Source organism: Globicephala melas, chromosome 6 (assembly GCF_963455315.2).
Source record: "Globicephala melas chromosome 6, mGloMel1.2, whole genome shotgun sequence".
In the NCBI taxonomy this organism is placed as follows: Eukaryota; Metazoa; Chordata; class Mammalia; order Artiodactyla; family Delphinidae; genus Globicephala; species Globicephala melas.
In genome coordinates this window covers 21313040-21335183 of record NC_083319.1, presented here as the reverse complement: position 1 = coordinate 21335183, position 22144 = coordinate 21313040, and the positions used below count along the sequence as shown (strand labels likewise).

General features: G+C 45.9%; 1 protein-coding gene across 2 annotated transcripts in view; it reads left to right on the top strand.

Moving 5' to 3' along the window:
- The first annotated feature begins 1055 nt into the window (after positions 1-1055).
- The window catches only part of SNX30 (sorting nexin family member 30), a 105767-nt gene continuing 84678 nt past the window's right edge, over positions 1056-22144 (top strand). For both annotated transcript variants that reach the window (XM_060300612.1, XM_060300613.1), the window contains exon 1: positions 1056-1468. In XM_060300612.1, the coding sequence (XP_060156595.1) occupies positions 1313-1468 (156 nt within the window). In that variant the 5' untranslated portion in view covers positions 1056-1312. The remainder of the gene's footprint in view (positions 1469-22144) is intronic.

Below are 22144 nucleotides of genomic sequence, written 5' to 3'. Positions count from 1 at the left end.
TTGTTTCTTTAGAAGAAAAGGGTGGTGGAGACCACAGTGAGTCCCGACTTCAAGATTAGTCAGGTAAAATTGGACGAACCTAAAGAGTTTGGGAATAGATCGGAAAAATGTGCTCCCTTACAGCGGGCCTCCTCCCCATTACTCTTCTAGTATCAACTTGTTCTTACATGGGCTGATGGCCTCTACTGACTTGGCCCTGAGCACAGAAGCTGTGAAGCCAGCTAAGGTGGAAAAAAGAGGTGAACTTCCACCCTCAAATAGCCAAGTAACGCCTTGACTATCTCCATTCTGCTAGCAAATAAAGCTCAGAATCCAGCTCAGCCAGAGACTTGGAAAGGAAGCACAGAAGCATGAAAAATAAAAACGGGAACCTCACGATTCTTTCAAACGGCAGTTTGGTCAAGGTGTGAGTTAAAGAGTCATAGATCATGTGTAGCACTCCCTCTTTATTTACTGATGCTCACTCTTCTGAGGTTTAACCTTACATAAACCCGGTGAACTGCAGAAGCAAGATGGCATGGGATCTCAGCGTGCATTTGAAGAAACTCCACACTGCGTCTTTGAATTTCCTTCTAGGTTCCCCGCCTGATGTCTCTATCTCCTGGGAGCCTCATAACCTTTTTACGCCACTCTTATAAAATGTGTCATAATTCCTCTTATCCTGGGTTATTTCAGAGGCCAGAAGATCCCGACGCACGTGCGTGTCCTAAAGCCCCCAGCCCCAAGCGTGGCTGCCCCTGGGCGCAGCAGTAAACGCGGGTGGAATGGAACAGGATCCTCCAACGTCTTTTTCCACCTCTGATTTCCGTTAAACATTAGCTCCGGGGTCTGCACGCAGCCCCCAACGGGCCAGGAGGCGAGCTTGGACTCTCGGTGGACAGCGGCGGAGGGCCGAGGGCGCACTTCCTGCGGGACGGCGGGAGAGGGCGGAGCTGCCCGCCTCCCCCCTCCCCCTCCCCCGCTCTCCCCGCCCCCTCCCCCTCCGTGGGCTGCCGGGGGCCGCGGGGGCGGGGCGGCGAGCGGGCTGGGCGGCGTGGCGGGGCGGGCTCGGCGCCCTGGCTAAGGTGCGAGCGGGTCCGCTGCGGGCTCCGGCGCGGAGCGGAGTGGAGCGGAGCGGAGCAGTCCGGCCCAGCCCAGCGCAGCCCGGCGCGGGCATACGCGAGCCGGCGGGTGGCGGTGGCTCCCAGCCCGGCTGGTGCTGGGCCTCCGACCGAGCTGCGGCCGAGCGGGGCCTTGGCCCGCGCTCTGGGGAAGCCCGCCGCGGCGGGCTGCAGGAGGAAGCGGCGGCGGCGCGTCCCGAGCCGTGCGCGCCATGTCGGGCGGGCCCCCCAAGGCCCTGCCGTCCACTGGGCCCCAGTCCCTGCGCGACATGCCGCACCCGCTGGCCGGCTCCAGCAGCGAGGAGGCCGTGGGCGGCGACAGCACGCCCAGCCCAGACCTGCTGACGGCCCGCAGCTTCGGCGACAAGGTGGGGCGCGCGGGGCTGGGGACTGGGAGGTTCGTTTCGCTCCCGAGCGGGATGAGGGATCTGGATCTGGTCCCCGCTGGGCACCGGGCCGCGCCCACTCTGGCGCCCCTTTCCGGGGGACAGGCTTGCCCTCGCCCCAGAGCCTTGGGGAAAAAGCGTCTCCTCCCTACCGCCCCCTCAGGGTCGCAGCCGCTGGCGGAGCGGCCAGAGGGGACGGGCTTGCCCGGCTGGTCGCGAGGCCAGTGACAGCTGGTGGGGAGGGGTCCCGCCTGCCCGCTGTGGCTGGAGGCGTGCGTGCAGTGCTCAGAGCCTGTGTCCTGGGATGGGGTCCCGGTTCCTCCAGGTGCATCTCTGAAGACTGAGCTGCCGAGTCACTTGTAGCTCCTCCAGTTTGCTGCGACTGCAAAGAAGCAAGAGTTAATGGTTTTCCGTGGTCTTACTGCCAGAGGCTTCTTACCCCTGTCTGTCATGGGGGCAGTGATCTTTGTTTAGGTTTGCTTTGTGCCCTGAGGAGTCACCTGACTCCGACCCCAGCCGGCAGCGGGAGTAGAGTGGCCCTGGGGTTTTCTGTCTGGGGCTCCATTTACCTCTCACTGTCTCCCACGCTGTTTAGGTTTGGCAGAGGCTGGTTTTGTGGCTGAAGGGAAGAAAGGTCGCCCTTTGACCTTTTTTGCATAGAGGGGGGGCTCCTTATTTTCTTAGAGCAGCATATGACCCTCCTGCTGCTTTGAGAGACAGTGAGGGGTTAGGGGCGGCATCTCCCTTCCCCCCCTCCCCCCCGTTGCCACTTCAGCTGTGATCAGGACTTGAGCTGATTGTATCAGCGCTGCTGTTGCCACTTAGTCAATAATTGCAGAAATTAGAATTGTTCTCCACACCTGTGATCAGGTGTAAATACTAAGTGAATGCCTCTTAGTAAAATACTAAGTGAAGGGCTCCTTGTCCCAATACCGAATGGAATCAGGAGACCCAAATTTCTTCCCCCTTAGATGGGAGGGCATGTGGTACAGTAAAAATGAGTGTGAGTGCCCTAAGCAGTCAAATTAGCCAGGAAGTGGGAATTGATGTACCTTCCCAAGAGGGTTCGTGAAAGCAAAGAGTGGGGCAAGTTGGGGGGGGGGAGGCAAAGCATTAGTAGCAAGTAAACTTTAAAAAGCTAATAAAACCAATGGATTGAGCAGCTGTGTGTGTGTGTGTGTGTGTGTGTGTGTGTGTCTTTGTAAGTATTTCTCTTTATTTTATAGAAGATTATAGACTATATGAAGGCTTGAGTCGCTTGGAAATACCTTGCCCATATTTGACACTCAATAAGTAATTGTTGAATGAATAATTTGCTTTCTTTGTTTTTGTTTTTGTTTTGCGGTATGTGGGCCTCTCACTGTTGTGGCCTCTCCCGTTGCGGAGCACAGGCTCCGGACGCGCAGGCTCAGTGGCCATGGCTCACGGGCCCAGCCGCTCCGTGGCATGTGGGATCTTCCCGGACCGGGGCACGAACCCGTGTACCCTGCATCGGCAGGCGGACTCTCAACCACTGCGCCACCAGGGAAGCCCAATTTGCTTTCTTATGTACAGAGAACTTGGTCCTATGTGCATGTAGGATAGGAATTGAGGTTAAACTTTTAATTTTTTTCTCAGGTCTGTGTAGGATAGTGAATTAATTATATATCGCTGTGTAACCAATTACTGCAACATTTAGCATCTGAAAATAGTGTCTGTGGGCCAGAAATCTGCAAGCAGCTTAAATCTGGGTGGTTCTGACTCAAGTCTTTCATGAGCTTGCATTCAAACTTTGACTAGGGCTGCAATCACTGAAGACTGGGTTGGGGGTACGTCCTCTTCCAAGCTCACTCTCTCGGCTGTTGGCAGGCCTTAGTTCCTCTCCATAGGGCTTCTTGAGGTGGCAACTGCTTTCCCCCAGAGCAAGTGATCCAAGAGATGGAGAGATCCCAAGACTCAAACCACAGTCCTGTGTAATCTAGTCTCGGAAGCGACATATCTCTGCCGTATTCTGTTGGTCACACTGGCCATCACTGGTACAACCTGGGAAGAAGGTATGAATAATACCAGGAAGCGGGAATCATCGAGGTATCTTGGAAGCTGCCTGCTACAGATGGCTCTTTTAAATATCTGCTTAATGATCCATTCTTGGAGGACACCTGATGCAGAAGTGTGGGCATTTTGCTACTAAGTACTGGGAGGACAGATGCCCTGTATCCCTGAGATCTAGTTGGTGGACAGGAAGTCGAGCCTAAGTCTAATTACTTCTGGCTTCCTTCACAGGGACAGTTCCATGAGAGAGATGGTCTTGAAGGCATTATTATTAATTATTGAATATTTAATAAGTCTCCTTAGAGCTGCGAGGAGCATCAAAATGACATGACTCCCAAAGGCCTGATTTATAGTTAGCCACTTTTCCTTAGAGGGCAGGATAATTTCTTCCTCTGACTGGGAGTAACATTTTCCTTGAATCTTGGCATACACATATGTTCTCGTAACTCTGGAGAAATTTCTGCAGAGAGAAGCTACCAAGCAACAGAGGTGAGTCAGGACCAGTGGAAGGAAGCCTTCCCTTTGCTCTTTCTCTTGCCCAGGAAGTGTGGGGTTCACCGGAGGGGAGGTAGGAGCATTGAGTGCTATGGTCTGTCTTTGAAAAGAAGCCTGTGTCTTCTTGCCTTTTACAATGGACCTTGGGGTTGTGATCCTGGATGCCTGATTCAGAGTCAGTTCTGAGGGTTTGACAGGCTGCTCATAGTGCAGGGTTATTGTATTATGCAGAGGGGAATTGCTGAGGTGCCACGAACAGGAAAGCCTTTCGTCTCGGTCCAGCGGACACTTCTCAGTGGCCTCTGGGGTTCTGGGAAGGAGGAGAAGACCAAATGTCATGGCCTCTTCATCCACAAAATTGAAAACCATTCAAACCATGGTGTGAAGGGAAGAATCTTTTCTATCTACCAAGGGTTGCTAGGAATTCTTTTGACGCTGGCTGAACTCCCCAGGCCTTCTAGCCCTGTATCTTTCATCTCCACCTGAAATGTAAATACACCACTTGGCCCTTTCTGTCTTTTTTTGCTTTCATCTGCAAACCACTGTGGGCTTGCTTCTCCCCTGACTCAGCCTCTAACTCCTGTGTACCTCCCAAAGCCTGACACCAAGCCCTCTCAAGCCCCACCTGTGGTTAACACCTCTACCCACATCCTCAGTCTCTTCACTGAACTCTTCCACCTACCTCCTGCCCCCTTAAGTCACTGCTTCCCCTGAAGTCTTCAAAATGGAGGTGTCTTTTCCTCCTACACTCCACTTATTTCAGGTTCAGGAGATGCGGGTCAGTAGTGTCCTTTCTCTCCACTGCCTTTTTTTTTTTTTTTTTTGGCCGTGTTGGGTCTTTGTTGCTGTTCGCGGGCTTTCTCTATTTGCATTTGCGGCGAGCGGGGGCTACTCTTCGTTGCGGTGCACATGCTTCTCATTGCGGTGGCTTCTCTTGTTGCAGAGCACGGGCTCTAGTCTTCAGTAGTTGTGGCACGTGGGCTCAGTAGTTGTGGCTCACGGGCTCTAGAGCGCAGGCTCAGTAGTTGCGGCGCATGGGCTTCGTTGCTCTGCGGCATGTGGGATCTTCCTGGACCAGGGCTCGAACCCGTGTCCCCTGCATTGGCAGGTGGATTCTGAACCACTGCACCACCAGGGAAGTCCTCTCCACTGCCTTTTAACGATCAAGTGCTGCCCCTCTGAGGCTCATGTCATTGTATTTACTCACTCAGCAAATATTTGAGGGCCTCCTACGAGCCAGGCACTATTTTAGGAACTCAAATGCACCAGTTGAAAACCCCTGCCCTCATTGGGTATATTTTAGTGAGTACGTACTATTTTATGTAATAAATGCTGTGAAAGGAAGAAAAAGTTGGGGGGAAGGGAGTGTTCAGGATCACTGGCTGAAGGGAGGCAGCTTCAGTTAGACGCTACTGAGAACTTGAGATTTGAGCAAAGACTTGAAGGAGGTGAGGCAGTTGGCGAGTGGATGTCTGGAGGAGTGTCCTGGTGGAAGAAGTGGCCAAAGCAGAGGCCTGGCAGCTCCTGCCCGCGGTGACGGGGACTACCCTAGAAGCCAGTGTGGTTGGGGCAGAGTGAGCAATGGGGAGTCCTTGGCCAAGGGCTGGGAGGAAGGGGGCCACATAGTCTGGGGCCACTCTGGGAACTTTGGCCTTTACTTTGAGCGCCATTGCAGGGACTTGAGCAGAAGGAGGGTGTGATTTATGTGTTGAAAGGATCACACAGGCTGTTGAATTGAGAATCCTTTATTTGACTATTCCACTGAATTAGGTTTCTTTTCCGTCAAAAACACATAAATCAAATGCAACCTGGCTGAAGAAAAGAAAAAAATCTATTGGCTCATGTTGAAAAGCCCCAGGTATTTTGGCTTCTGGAGTGGCTGGAACTAGGTATTCAAATGATGCTGGGAGTCTGTCACTTTTCATCTCTTGACTCTGCTTTCTCCTCTCTGTGTTAGCTCTGTTCTCAAGCCGGTGAAGGGATATAACTTTGCAACTCCAGCAGAAAGAGAGCACCTCTTTCTTGATAATTCCAGCAAAAGCTCTGGGCTAGTGTCTCCTGGGCCTAAATTGGGTCAGGTGCTGAAGCCAGTCTTTGTAACTCTGACTGCCCAAGGCCTGGACCAGGTCCTTATCTTTGGAGGGTGGAGAAGGGAAGTTTTTGTGTGTATGTTTTAACTGTGAAATATAAATATGTGAAGTATAGAAATGCATCTGTATTAATAAAATGTATCTGTACAGTTTAAAGAATAATAAAATGAACACACATAAAGTTAAGGCATAGACTCTTACCAGCATTTTGGAAGCCCTCTCTGTGCCTGGGGAGGAAGGAGGTGGTTTCCAAAGCAAAGTCAGGATGCTCCTCCTAGAAGGAGGAGGAACGAATGAATGTTGGACCAGCATCTGTTGTTTCACAGATGTCCATTACAGACCTTCCACTGCCTTCTTTGCTGTCACTTTGTAACTTCCCTGTTTCTCTTGTTCATTAAAATCTTGAAACCCCCCAACTAACTGTCTTCTCAAATCATGCCTTTACTTCAGGGGACTCTGTCCAGCTCTCTAAAACTATCAGTTTCTTGACCTTTTATCTAGTCACCTTTCCCTTTTTTCCAGTTCATTTGCCCTCTCCCCCGGCCACATCCCTGCATTATAATACCTACAACTGTTCCTGCCCTGAAGTAATGCCATTACAAAGCTCTCATCTTGCAGTGCCCTCCTCCCAGTCAGTGAGAACTGCCTACACCTGTTCCCTGACCCCTTGTTTTCACCTGCCTCCTTTAGATTCCACGGCTTAACTTGTCAGTTGCTCCTGCCACTGTCCTTTACGCAGTTCCCTTGCGCTCCTTTTACATCCAGCTTGGGTCATTCCATTTGTTCCTGTCTTTTGCCTGCACTTCAGGTGTGGAGGTGCCTTGAGAGTTGCTGCCAGTGTAACCTCACAGCTTCCAAGCACAGTTGGGGCCTCGGTGGTGCTGAGCCATCCTTTCTTTCTTTTTTTTTTTTTTAATGTGGGATCCTAGTTCCCCGACCAGTTGCCCGCGCCCCCTGCGTTGGAAGTGCAGAGTCTTAACCACTGGTCTGCTAGGGAGGTCCCATGGGCCATCCTTCCTTTCCACAGAGGCTCCCACTCTGTACCGTGGCTGATCTGAAGCTTTGCTCTGCTCCTCACACCTTCCACGCCCCTACCCCCCACCCCGTTCTGCTGATGGCCTCACTTTCTACCTTAGAGAAGATAGAAGCCACCGTAAAAGAACTTTCACCAAACTCAAAATGATCAGAATCTGTGGCCGCCCGTTCTTTGCCCCCGTTTGCTAAGGCTGATCCTGGAGTATGTGGCCTGCCCCCTCTGGCCTCTAGAGACCCTGCTGTCACTCCTGTGTCTTCAGACTATCAACTGGCTCATTCCCATCAATTTTTTTTTTAAATTTTTAAATTGAAGTATAGTTGATTAACAATGTATTAGTTTCAGGTGTACAGCAAAGTGATTCAGTTATATATATATCAGTATAAAACTGAATCACTTTGCTGTACACCTGATGTATATATACGATATATATAAATATTTCAGATTCTTTTCCCTTGTAAGTTATTACAAAATACTGAGTATAGTCACCTGTGCTATACAGTAGGTCCTTGTTGGTTATCTCCTTTATATATATACTAGTGTGTATTTCGATCCCAACCTAACTTATCCCTCCCCCTGCCCCTTTCCCCTTTGCTGACCATAAGTTTGTTTTCTGTGTCTGTGGGTCTGTTTCTGCATTCCCATTAATGTTTCAACATGCGCAAGGTGCTCTCATTTCTAAAACAAACCAAGTAAAGAAAACTGTTGTGATGCTTCCTTCTCCTCCATCTCATGCCCTATTTTCTGACTCTTCTTCACCTTTTGAAAGAAAGGTTTGCGCTTCTTGTCTCTACTTCCTAACCTCTGGCTTACTTCTCAGCCTACTGCTGTCTGGTTTCTGGCTTTACTACTCAAGGTCCCTCGTGACTTCCTTATTGCTAAATCCAGTAGACGCTTCACATCCTTGTCTTCCCTGACCTCTCGGTAGGTAGCACTTGATCCTGTTGAGTAACCCACTGCTTGAAACTCTCCTCGCTGGGATTTGTGTTTTAGCGCGTGCACTCTGGAGCCAGGTCGTCTGGATTTTAATCCCAGCTCCACTACTTACAGTCTTTGTGACAGTAAATTATTTAACTTCTCTGAGCCTCAGTTTCCTCCTCTGTGAAAAGGGGATAACAGAAGTACCTACATCACAGGGTTGATATTGAAGATCCATTGCGTTCATACTTAGAGTAGTGCCTGATGCATAGTGAGCCTTTAATAACTGTGAGAAGGTGGTGGTTATTCCCTGATACTGACCTCTCCACATTTTCTTTGTACATTGTTGCCTATTCTTTGTCAATTTCAGTATCATCTGTGGTCTGGTCAGGAGATAAAAACCACTGTGGGTTTTTCAAACTGAGAGACTTAATACAGGGAATTAGCTACATAGGTGCTGGGAAACATGTGAAGTCAAGCAGAGGACAGGGAGGTAACCCAGAGAGTAGCGATAGCAGGAAACTGCAGTCACCCTCAGGGCTGGGGGGGGTCAATGGGAGGAGGTGAGATTAGAAGAATCCAGGAGCTTCTGTGGGAACTAGACCATGGCAGGGCTGCTCAACAAGAGCAGGGACCTCAGGCGGAGGGAGCCCTGGAGAGGAAGCAGCTAAGGCCAGGGATGCTATCTGAACCAGAGAGGAGGGGTTGGGGTAGGGGAGAAGCACCCTGGCTTCTCTCCTCCTCCTGCTTTTGGTCTTTCACCTGTATCATCCGTTGGCCCAGATAGCTTCCTTGGTGGACATGTGACCCTAGCAGAGTCAAATAGCCAAAAAGAGATTTGCTCAGATGGCTGCTGGGGGAAAGAATCTCTCTTTTTGTTAGATTGTGAGCCTTTGTTTCTTGTGATGTGGAGAGTGCCTGCTTAAGAATGAAGCCAGAGAAGAATGTGGAGCTGGAGAAAAAGAGGGCGACAGGCCCTGAAGATCCCTTGAATCCCGGATCCACCTGTGCCAGCTGCACCTGAAGCTGGCACTGCTGCTCAGCGGGCATCCTGGTTACAGGAGGTCATGAATGCCCTTTTGTTTATACTATCCAATTTGATTTGATTTGTCACTTGAAACTTAAAAAAAAAAAAAAGACCAATACATCGACCTTAAAATGTTAAGTGAAAATCAAGTTTTACTTTGGGATGGTTAAGAGGAGGGTGCTTAGTTCCTATTGGTCAGCCCCACTCTCAGAGTGTATTATCTGCAGATCAGCTTTGGTGGCAGAGGTGTGTTTTCACCAGGTCCTTGAAGTTTGAGGAGGCTTTCAGGTGCCGGGTGGGGAAGGCGTCATGGGCCAGGGGGGCAGCTTGAGCAAAGCTCCTGAGATGGAAAAGACTTGTGCCTGCTGGGGTTGCCCTGGGTCGGGTCATGTGTTGGGAGTGGGTTTGGAGAGTCCAGAGGTGGGGATTAGTGAGAGAGGAGGTGGGAGGACACAGCAGGAGGAGGCTGTGACTGCTCCGAATGCTCTGATGTGGAGGTTAGCTTTTATTCTTTAGGCAGGAGCCAGCCGTAGAGGGTTTTTGAGCAGAGGAATGTGTGATCAGTGCTTGGGACGGGAAGAGACTGGCAGTGAAAGAGGTAAGTTAGAAATGTGTCGGTTTGGTTTAGGTTGAAGTTGTCGCCTGGAAGAACAAAGAACAGAAAATGTAAAGGAGACTAGTTTTGGTACAGTGGGGATGACTGGTTTTCTAGTCTAGGAGACGGGTGCCGACTGGTGCCCTCACTGAGAGGGGGAACACAGATTGGGGAGCAAGTGTGAGCAAGTGTAAAGATGACTAGAATGCAGCGTAAAGTCAGGAGTTGGGTCAGAGTTCGTCTGGACACTGCCGTTGAAAGCCCACTCAGACTTCAAGGCTTAGCACACATGCTGCCTCCTGGGAGCTCTTCTGTATTATATAAACGTGTGACCCCAGCAGATCCAAAGAGAGATGGGAGTGGAAGATGTAGAGGTTGAGGTCAGAATTTAAACAAAGTGAATATTAGCAATCAGATGTAAGGCGAGAGGTCGTAGCAGTTTGTAGTGAGAAGGGTGGTAGCTTGGGGAAAAAGCAGGGTTGAGGGAAGGTCTTTAGGACAGGGAAGAGCTGGGGGTTAGTGGAGGTTACCGGGAAGAAGGCAGATGAGAGTCTCTCAAAATAAGTACATAAATAACAGCTTGGCAAAGGTGCAGTAGTTCATGTATGAGCAATTGGGGTTGTTTACTAGATTCTAGAGGGGGTCATATGCTCTCTCCTGTTTGCCTTGCCCAGCAGAATTCCTCATTTTGGCTGCCACAGGGCAGGGATCAGGAATTATTGTCGTGTGTGTGTGTGTGTGTGTGTGTGTGTGTGTGTGTGTGTGTGTGTGTGTGTGTGTGTGTGTGTGTGTGTGTGTGTGTGTGTGTTGGGGGTAGGAGGAGACAAGGGCAAGAGGTACATGCAGAAAAGGTGTTTCAGGGGTCCTGTTTGAGAAAAGGCACAGAGGCGGGAAAAGCACACGGCATGTTTGGGCGGCAGAGTGCAGGCACTTTCCAAAACTTGAATCTCTTGAATGTCTGCTGCATGCCTGGCTCTGTGCTGGATGCTGGGGAAGTTGAGAAAGATAAAAAAAAGTACTCTCTTGAGAGGGTCATTGTCCGGTGCAGAAGAGAGACGTATATCCAGATGGTTGCAATAGAATCTGAAAAATGCTAGATATATTTACTAGTTCTGAGGCCTTGGGCAAGTTTCTTAACCTGGTAATGCCTCAGTGTCTCCCTAGTTAAATTTTGGATTATTTCGCAGTGGTGTTCTGAAGATTAAATGAGTGGGTTTTTTTGTTGTTTTGTTTTTTTAATGTTTATTTATTGATTTGGCTGTGCCGGGTCTTAGTTGTGGCACATGGGATCTTCATTGCCACATGTGGGATCTTTCAGTTGTGGCATGCGGGATCTAGTTCCTTGACCAGGGATTGAACCTGGGCCCCCTGCGTTGGGAGCACGGAGTCTTAGCCCCTGGACCACCAGGGAAGTCCCTTAAATGAGTGTTTAGAATAGTGTCTGGCACACAGTAAGTACTATGAAAATGCTAGGTGTTGTTATTGCCTTAGAAGCAATAACTGGGACCTCTGGGAGCCTGTACAGAACACGTACCTCGGTCATCCCCACCCCAGTGAGCGACCTGGGGTCTTCAAACAGCAGCCCTTGTCAGTCATTGGTTGAGCGCCCCATGGATGGGGTGTTTGGGCATTAATTCCCAAGCACTTTCCAGCCTGCCCCATGGGTGGAAAGTGCTTGAGCAGCCGGGGGAGCAGTTGGGCCAAGAAGTGCGGGTGCTGGCGTGGAAGTCAGGCCAGTGGGCACTGAACTGGCCAGTGAGAGGGGATAGGTGGACACCCATGACATCTGCACGGTTATTATGGAAACAACATGTAGGGAGTGGGGCAAGGAGTGACTGTGCTCAGGCGGGTGGTGGCTTTTCCAAAGGAGATGATATTTGAGCCGGGGAGTGAAAAAGTAGATATTTCCCAAATGGACAAGGCAGGAGGAGTAACTAGAGCAGAAGACCCAGCCTGTGCCAAAGCTTGGCAGTGTCAGTTTGCAGGTGTGGAGGGTGAGGGGAGGCAGTTTCACAGGGGCTTTGACCTCCTGGATTCAGGGGTGTACTGGTCAGGAGTCTTGTTTGCAAACAGTAGGAATCTTACACTACTTTAAGCAATACCATACGCACATACCATAAAATCCACCTTTTAAAAACATACAATGTAGTGATTTTTAGTATATTCACAAGATTGTAGGACTGCCGCCATTATGTAATTCCAGAGGGCTTTTGTCAGCCCCAAAAGACACTTGATACTCAGTAGCAGACGCTCCATTTTCCCCGCTCTCAGCCCCTGGCGGTCACTAATCTGCTTTTGCTCTCTATGAATTTGCCTATTCTGGGTATTTCATAAAAATGGGATCATAGAATATGTGGCCTTTTGTGTCTGGCTCCTTGCACTTAGCCTAATTTTTTTAAATTAATTAATTTATTTTTGGCTGTGTTGGGTTTTCGTTGCTGCGCGTGGGCTTTCTCTAGTTGTGGCGAGCGGGGGCCACTCTTCATCGCGGTGTGCGGGCCTCTCACTGTCGCGGCCTCTCTTGTTGCAGAGTACAGGCTCCAGACGCACAGGCTTCAATAGTTGTGGCTCATGGGCTCTCAAGTGCAGGCTCAGTAGTTGTGGCGCGCGGGCTTTGTTGCTCTGCAGCACGTGGGATCTTCCTGGACCTGGGACTGAACCCATCTCCCCTGCATTGGCAGACAGATTCTCAACTACTGTGCCACCAGGGAAGCCCCCCAGGATATCCTCTTTTAAAACTGAAAAATATTCCGTTGTATGTATATACCATTTTTTTTTAAATCAGTTATCTATTGATGGACATTTAGGTTGCTTCTACCTCTTGGCTATTGTAACTAATGCTGCAGTGGACATGGATGTGCAAATATCTCTCTGAGATCCTGTTTTCAATTTTTTTGGACATATAAACCCAAATGTTTATATATAAAAACTGGACCATATGGTAATTCTGTTTTTAAATTTTTGAGGAACTTCCATACTGTTTTCTATAGTGACTGCACCATTTTACAGTCACATCAACAGCGCACGAGGATTCCGATTCCTCTGCCTCCTCACCAACGCTTGCTATTTTCTATTCTTTTGATAGCGGCCATCCTAATGGGTATGAGGTTGTATCTCACTGTGGTTTTGATTTGTGTTTCTCTGAAGATTAGGGATGCTGAGCATCTTTTCATATGCTTGTTGGCTATTTGTGTACCGTCTTTGGAGAAATGTCTATTCAAGTCCTTTGCTCATTTTAAAATCAGATTATTTGATTTTTTTTTTTATTGTTGAGTTGTAGGAGTTCTTTTCATATTCTGGATATTAACCCCTTATCAGATATATGATTTGCAAATGTTTTGTCCCATTCCGTAGTTTACCTTTTAACTCTCTTGATTGTGTCCTTTGCACAGAAGTTTTTAAGTGTGATATAGTCCCATTTGTCTGTTTTTGCTTTCGTTGCCTGTGTTTTTAGTGTCATATCCAAGAAATCACTGCCAAGTCCAGTGTCATGAAGCTTTTCGCCCTATGCTTTCTTCTAGAAGTTTTATAGTTTTGGGTCTTAGGTTTAGGTCTTTAATCCATTTTGAGTTAATTTTTGTATATGGTGTAAGATGAGGGTCCAATTTCATTCTTTTGTGTGTGGATATCCAATTTTCCCAGTATTACTTGCTGAAAAGACTGTTCTTTACCCTTTGAAGGTGTATATACTTTTAAATCTAATTTCTAACTAGAATCGATAAACCGTGTTAATACTTGAAGTGCTAACGTGAATTTTGTACATGTGCTTGAGTGACTTCTCTGTACTATGTGCTGTGTGAGGCATTTTGTTCCTTGGGAGTTAAGATATCTACATTTTGGAAATAACATTAGCCTGGGACAGGTCAGGTCTCAGACATTCCAGGCGAAAGATGTCTTACTGTAATTAGAATAAAAATGGTTGTGGAGTAGTTGTTTTATTGCAAAAATGGAAACCTAGACCTCCTTTTGGGCTATTTAATTCGAGCAGAGGTATGTTCTCAGGAACTGGGCTTATTATCATGTTGCTGCGTCAGCATCTGTGCTGCAAAAATGTGATATAGCAGGCATTTTCTGCACTGTCCGGTCCAGTACATCTTGTTTATTTCATGACTTGCATCAGCAATTGTGAAGGACACTTGGACTTTTTTTTTTTCATTTCTCAAACATTTATATGAGCCTCTCTGTGCCATGCTCAGGAGATACACAGATGAACAGATGGCCTTACCTTTTAGCTACCCAAGGAAGGGAGACAAAGAAATACAAGTGAGTCATTGCTGTTTAACATGATGACAGGGGTATGTGCAGAATGCCATGGGGGTAATCAGAGTGATTTATTAGCATTAAAGACATTTTTGAGTGAAGCACGTTGGAAGGAGGTCTTGACCCAACAAGGGTCAATGTTGGGATATGAGTGAGAATTTGAATTTGAATCCAAGATTGGCCATGTAATTTGTGGGACCCAGTGCAAAATTAAAATTCTTATCCCCCTGTTAAAAAAATTATTAAGAATTTCATGATAGTGACAGCAGAGCAGTAAACCCAGTATGGAACCCTTCTGAATATAGGATCCTCGTGAAGCTGGCCCTGAGTATATCCTTCGGAGGTACTGGTTTCCAGGTCCTGTTAAAATCACCTCTTACCCATCTTGGTGTTCTGGGTCAGGACTGCTACCATCCTGAGGGTGTGTTGTAGTGAGTTGGGGTCCCCAAGGCTTGATTCTCCAGTCTGGGTTGACTGTGGGGCTTGCCTGGAACACTCCATCCCCTGTCAACATTCTAGCATCTTAACACGGTCTCCTGTATGCCCAGCCTTTCATGTTTAACATGCGCTTGGGACTGTTGTCATTTCCCTAACTGTTGCTTCTCTTCTCTTTTCCTTTTGTTCTGATTTCTTCCCCATCGAGGGTGTCCAGCATATGTCCCCTCAGTTATCCTCACCTTTACCCAGAGATAATAGTAACGTGTGTTCACAAGATCCTTGTGAACCTTTGGGGAGCACTTCCTTTGGTTGGGAGCTGTACTGCATCATCTTGAAGCACTCCCCAAGTTACTGTCTCCTTCCCCTTTGACAGCTGGGGAAATGTAGGCTTTGAAAGGTGAAGTAACTTGTTCAAGGTCACAGAGCTAGATGAGAGTGGGGCTGGGATTTGAACTTGGGTTTGTTCAACTTTAGAGCCCACTCTCTTCACCACCACCACTGCTACAAATTGGCATCCTTTTCCAAACCTGCTTCCCACTCTTTCCAGTGCTTACATGCATTAGACACTGTAGGTTGCATTTCTTATGCAAAGCACAGTTTCAGGCCAAGGGAAATGAAACCAGCCCCTTCTGTATCTTAGGCTGTGTTTCTTCCCTCATCTCAGTTTGTTTTTTTCAGCCTCTTACTCCTCACTGTAACCAGTCTCCCTTGTGAGAGAAGTTTCCCAAGGCTTGCTGCCTTCTGCCTGCTCACTCTCCCGTCACTGCCAGGCTCCTTGGATGAGCGGTCTTTGTGCACCGCTTCCATCTGCCTTGCCATCTGCCTCCTCTTGCCTCAGCATCGAGCCCCATGGGCCAGGTCCTGCCTCTACCACTCACGGCTCACGGAGAACTGCAGCGGCTGTTCTTCTGCTGTAGCATCCCAGGCCTTTAGAGCTGCAGAGGGCTTGGTGGTCACTACCTCCAAGACCCTCTTTTTACAATGGAGGAAACTGTGGCCCAGGGAGAGAAGTGATTTATCAGATCAGGGTAACCCAGCTAGAGCTGAGGTTAGGACCCAGGTTTCCAGACCTTTGGTTCAGTGCTCATTTTCCTTGACTGACATCATTAACCAACTTCCCCTCAATGCTTTTTTCCCTGTCTTTTTTCTCAGGGTCTTACTCTGTTCACTGCTATATTCCCCAGCCCAGTGCCTGGCACATAGCAGATGCTTCATTCACTGAATGAATTGGTTCTCTCCTCTCTTGACCCTCCCCTGGTCTGCCCCTGCTTCTCTGGACCCTCCTCTTTTTTTTCCTGAGCTCTAACTGTGAGCCCACCCAGCCATGGTTCCTGGCCTTTGCTAGTTCCTTATGTACCATCTCTGGATGGACTTTACTACTGCAGCAGGGCTTAGGATTTCTAGCTTTAAACCCATCTTTCCAAGTATTTCTGTGATTCTTGTTTTTAGCACCTTATAATCACTCCATGGTGAGAGTATTTAAAAACCATGGCTTTCTTCACCTCCCCTTTTAAATATCCCACTTTTGTATATAAACATCACTGTGCTTTAATGTCTGTCTTCATTTCCATTGTCATTGTGAATATCCTAATCAAGATGTATGATTATCTAACTGGCTTTCCTGCTTTGAGTCAGTCAGGTCCCTCCTCCCCAATCTATTTTATTCTGAACACTGTAGCCAGAATTCACCTTCCTAAAATATTGTATGTGTCATTCCCCTCTTTGGAGACCTGCGGCAAGACCTTCCCTTTGGAGACCTTTCCATTGCTTACACAGTAATGGTCTGAGTCCTTAGTCTGGCCTTCTGTGATCAGGTACCTATTTACCTCTATGATCCTCTCCTAGGAAGTTATGTCCCTGCCAAAGGATTTTTACTCATGAGCTGCCTGGCATGTCATGTGAATTCTTGCTTGCCCACCTTTGCTGAGCTTTTGTCCTCTGTGTGCCTTTCCAGCTGCCCCCTGCTATTGCCATAGACCTTTGCTATTCAAGGTGTGGTCCATGGACCAGTGGCATTAGCATCACCTGGGAGCTTGTTGGAAATACAGAATCTCAGGCCTAATTCTAGACCTACTGAATCAGAATATGCATTTTGACGTGATCCCTAAGTCATTGTATGCGCATTAAAAATAGAGAAGCACTGTTTTAGAACAAGGTTATTGAGTTTAGCTAAGTACTCACATCATCTGAGGACCTGTTAGAGGATGCTGATGCCTAGGGCCCACCTCAAGAAATTTGGATATAATGAAGCTAGGATGGCCCAGGGAGCAGTATTTTGTAAAAAGGCTTTTCCAGGTGATTCTAACATGCAGCCAAGGTTGAGATCAGTTGCCTTAGAAGAATTTTCTGATTCACTCAGGGGGAATGCGCCATCAGACATGTATATCTCCTACACTGTGCTATAAACTCCTTGAGGGCAGGGGCTCTATCTGATTGCTTATTGCTGTAATGTCAGTGTACGAACAAAGCCTAGGATGGGGTGGGTACCCAAATATTTGCTGAGTCAGTAAATGGACATGAGCTAAATGACATGTACAAGAGTATTTGTTGCAATATTAGTTTTAATGGCAAAAGGTAAGAAGGAGCCTAAATAGGTATCAGTGGGGAGCTAGTTTTATAACTAGGGTCATTTAAAAAATGTAGTATTAAAAAGAATATGGCAGGGCTTCCCTGGTGGCGCAGTGCTTGAGAGTCCGCCTGCCGATGCAGGGGACACGGGTTCATGCCCCGGTCCGGGAGGATCCCACATGCCGCGGAGCGGCTGGGCCCGTGAGCCATGGCCGCTGAGCCTGCGCGTCCGGAGCCTGTGCTCTGCAACGGGAGAGGCCACAACAGTGAGAGGCCCACGTACCGCAAAAAAAAATATATATATATGGCAGCCCCTGTATATATTGATATGAAATAATGGCAAGATATAGTAAGTAAAAAAAAGAAAAAGTACAAGCCATGTGTAGTTTGCTATCATTTGTAAGTGTGTGTGTGTGTAAGAGTGCAGGTGTGAATGTGTACACTAGCCTTGGAAGGATGCACCATTGCCTCTGAAAAGGGTAATTTTCTGACCCTTTGAGAATGTAGCCTTCCTTCCTTGGAGACTCTGACCAAATTAGAGAGAAAGAGCCCTCCTCCTCGCTCCCTAATTTGGTTAGTAATAGTTGATATTGATTAAAAAGGAAAAAGTTGACTAACCCCTAACTCCAATTAAATTTCAAATAGGCAAACAAGAAAAATGGGGCTGTCACTTGTAGTCCTGTGGGGTAGGATGTGTATGTTGTCCCTGCCTGGAAACTGAGTCATAACCACTCAAAACCTAAAGAGGACAGAGCTAAACTGTTACTGAGGGGCTAGAAGAGAGAATGCTCTTCTGTAGTCTTTAATCTGTTCTGATCAAATACAGGTGAATACTGGCTCAGAGTGAGCTTTTTCCCTTCTCTCCTGATGGTCAGTCAATATTTTGAACTATCTGTTTTTCCCCTGAGTTAAGAATTAAGAAATTCTTTTCTTTCCTGGTTCAAGTCACTGAGGAGGGGCAAGACCTTCCCTTGTTTCACCAGTTGGCCAGACTTCGTCCAACCCTCATTTCATGCTCTTGCCTCTGCCCTCCCTGACCAAAGGACTGCCGTGGACCTTGCCTGTCTCCATGAAAGAGAATGAGGTGTTTTCAGCCCAGTGACGTCAGTTCTTCTTCCTCCCAGTTTTCTTCATGGCAATCCTTATCCTGGTGAGGGGTTCTGGGCTTCATTGCAGCTTCCTAGAGAGAGGGGCGGCCAACTTTCAAACACGTGGACGTGGAAGACGTGGTGTTAGGAGGTGGTTATGTTAGGGATAGACGGACAGCTCTTTCTAAGACGGTGCAGTTGACTTGAGTCTTTCGATGTAACCAAATTCTCCTCCCCTGGTCTACTGGGAGGCTCGGCACATTATTGTAGGTACCTGTGGAGCTTTTTGAGTAACCTAGGTAGTCTTTTATATAGTAGTTTAGACTGGACTGTTCAGACTTTTAGATTGAATGAGATCCAGATTTGGGGCTAGCGTGCATCTACAGATTTCTAAGCAAATCTCAAGTGCCGAGGTTTGAGCAAAACGGTCACCTCTCCACTTTCAACTTGACTCTGAAGAAGAAGGTAGCCCCTGTTTTTTGTTTTTCCTCAAAGCATTCTTCTCTTGGACATGTGAGTGGAAAAGGGTAACATTTATTAAAGACACATCGCAGTGTTCCAAGATTATAAGTTGTAGAAGCAGCGGTTGCATTTTGCATAAACCAGTTTTGGTATCACACAGGTGAGTATGTTTTCAGGTGTTGACCTCGGCAGGTTGGCTACTTATTTAAAGCCAACAAGATTACGACACTGTCCATTTTAAACTTTCTTTGTGTTTAAGTTATGATGAAACTGATAGAATAAGTCTTGCTGTTGACTTCTTCATGAATCAAGGAAACTTCATGTATTATATAGGTTTATGATATTGCAGGAAATGGGTAGAGGATCTGTCCATCATGAGAAACAATGTTGCCAGCAGCAGAAGGAATAAAGTTTATTTGCTCCCTCTGGTTCCAAATCAAGGAGGTACGCTATGTAAAGTAATTTAGAACTGCTGCCTTAGAGAGGTTAATGTTGTAGGTTTGAAGCAGACACAGCTGAGTAGGAAAAAGTGGAGCTTTCAGACTCAACCAAGGGAGTCCTAATACAGTCACTTACTGGCTGGGCAGTCATTTACCTGCCCTGAACCTCTGTTATCCTGTCAATAAAATGGGAATTCTAGTAGTACCTACCTAATAAGGTTGTTCTGATAACATAATGAGATTATGCATAGTAGGCCCCCAAAGCTCTTCTCGTAACTGATTCTCATAACTGATTCTCATAACTGATCTGAACAACATATTTTAGATGACTACGAAGATTCCTTGCCTGTTTTTGATAGGTACCGATGGTAAGCATAGGTGCATCATGTGGTGTGTTAACATTCAGAACATAGTAGATGAAAGAAAGGAAAAATGCTTCCTAGAATATAGCAAGGTTGTATAGTTAAGGATTTTTATAAGACTGAACAGAAAAAGGAAGAAGAAACAGACCCAGTTCTGCAGAAAGAATCCATAAATTGTGGGAAAGAAAATCTTGAGTCAGCTCTAGGCTTATTTTCTACAGTTCAAGGCCAGATTATGGATAGCTTTAACAAAAATAAACAGGCCACAATAAACATTTACAATCATGTTATGTTTACATTACCGTTGATCTGATTATTACTGTGATTTGATTATGGTAGATATTTTCACTTCCTCTCCTTTATTGGATTTTCATTTTATTTGAGTAAGTAAATTACTCTTGGCTCATTCAACATGATGCTAAAAAAGGAAAAGAGGAATCTTTCTGATATGTGAGCTATATACCTTGAAAAGAAAGGTCTGTTTCAACTGGCAAGAAAACAGAATTCCCTCCCAAAGGAAGTAGATAAGAGGAACCAGACCTAATCAGGAAGCTCATATTCCATTCATTTATTCGTCAAATATTTATCAAGTGCCTGGCACTGTTCTAGGTGCTTCTAGCTAAATCCCCTTTGGACAGACCATTGCATTTCGGGACTTTTCAGGTTCCAGTTTCTCTTCCTCTGCCCCAAGATTAAAAGATAAAGTTCTGAAATAAAAGTTACTCTTGTTTGCAGTTTCTTACTGCCAGTATATAGGGAAGCTATTTATTTTTGTAATGTTATCATGCATTAGCCACCTTACTGAATTCCTAACACATTTTGAATAATTTTTCAGTTATTTTCTACTTAGAAATCCAGAGAATCAAATATTTTGCAACTCACTGCTTCTTTTCAAAAATGTATTTTTTTTCATTTTATTACATTGGCCAAGACCTATGGAAATTCTTAAAATATTGAGAGCATTCTTGTTCCTTGTTGAAGGGTATTTGAGTATTTTCTTATTAGATATGTTTGCTGTTGTTTTCTTGTCAAGAAAGTTTTTTTTTTTATTCATAGCTTACTAATTTAAAAAAATTTAGGAATGGAATTCAGGTTTAATAAAATGCCTTCTCAGCATCTATGGAAATTATCATTTAATTAAATTAATTTCTTAATACTGAAATTACTTACATTTATACTTAGGATAAGTCCTACTTAGTCTTGGGTTCAGTTTGCTAATGTTTTATGTGGAATTTTAGTTTTAGTCTTTATTTTCTGTCTATTATGCTTTTTTTTTTTTTCTCATTTTCTCCATTTCCTGACTCTGGTTATGTTGATCTGGGTGTGCTTTGTTCAATTTTATTTTCTTCCAATTTCTATGTCCTGTTTCTATTTGACTAATGTTTATAATTATATTTTTCTACCATAGTCGAGATTTAATTAGTATCTGTAACTTTCTCCAGAACCAGGAGAGACCTTGGGCTTGCTTTTACTTCCCCTTCTAGGTTTTAGTGAAATTACTGAGTTTTGAGTTCCTGATTTGAAACCACTCTCACAATCCAGATACAGAACATCACCTACAAAAGTTTTCATGCACTTTTGTAGTCCATACTTTGCTCCACCGTTGGCCTAGGCAATCACTAATCTACTTTCTGTCACTATGTTTGCATTTTCTAGAATTTTGTATAATTGGAATCATAAAATCTATATTCTTTGTGTCTAGTTTCTTTCACTCAACATTTTTATTGTTGCTATATCCATAGTTTGTTCTTTTTTGAAAAAATATTGAGTATATTCATTCATTAATTGAATGAATATATCAATATTTGTTTGTTCACTCATTAATGAACATGTAGGTTGTTCCCAGCTTTGGGCTATTACAAATTAAGCTACTACGCTGAACAAAGGAGAGTAAACTAAACTTAAAGCAAGCAGAAGGAAGGAACTAAAGATTAGAGTGGAAATTAATGAAATAGAGGATAGAAAAACAGTAGAGAAAATTAATAGGACCAAAATTTCATTCATTGAAAAAATCAAAATTGACAGACCTTTAGCTGAATCGACCAAGAAAAGAGAAGATTCGAATTACTAAAATGAGAAGTGAAAGGGTAGACATTACTGACCTTACAGAAATAATGAAGGGTTATAAAGGAGTACTGCAAACAATTCTGTCAGTAAATTGTATGACTTAGATGGAATGGACAAATTCTTAGACACAAATAAAGCTGCTGTGAACATTCATGTACATGTCTTTAGTTGACATGTTTTCATTTCTCTTGGGTAAATACCTAATAGTGGAGTTGCAGTATACGAGAGTTTTTTTTCCATATCTTTGCCAAGACTTGGTATTGTTTGATCAGTTCTAGTGGATGTGTAGTAGTATCTCATTGTGGTTTTAATTTTCTTTTACATGGTTACTAATGATGTTGAACCTATATTCGCATGCTAATTGCCCATTTGTATATCTTTTGTGAAGTATCTTCAAATCTTTTGCCTATTTTTTTTTCTTTTTTTTTTTTTTTGCGGTACGTGGGCCTCTCACTGTTGTGGCCTCTCCCGTTGCGGAGCACAGACTCCGGATGCGCAGGCTCAGCAGCCATGGCTCACGGGCCCAGCCGCTCCGCGACATGTGGGATCCTCCCGGACCGGGGCACGAACCCGTGTCCCCTGCATTGGCAGGCGGACTCTCAACCACTGCGCCACCAGGGAAGCCCCTTTTGCCTATTTTTATTGGGTTGTTTTTCTCACTGAGATATATACGTATCTATCTATATATTGAATGTAATATCTATACTGAATTACTTAAATATTCTTCAGTAAGGTGAAAAAATCACTTTAGGTATGATTGACATACAAAAAGCTGTATATGTTT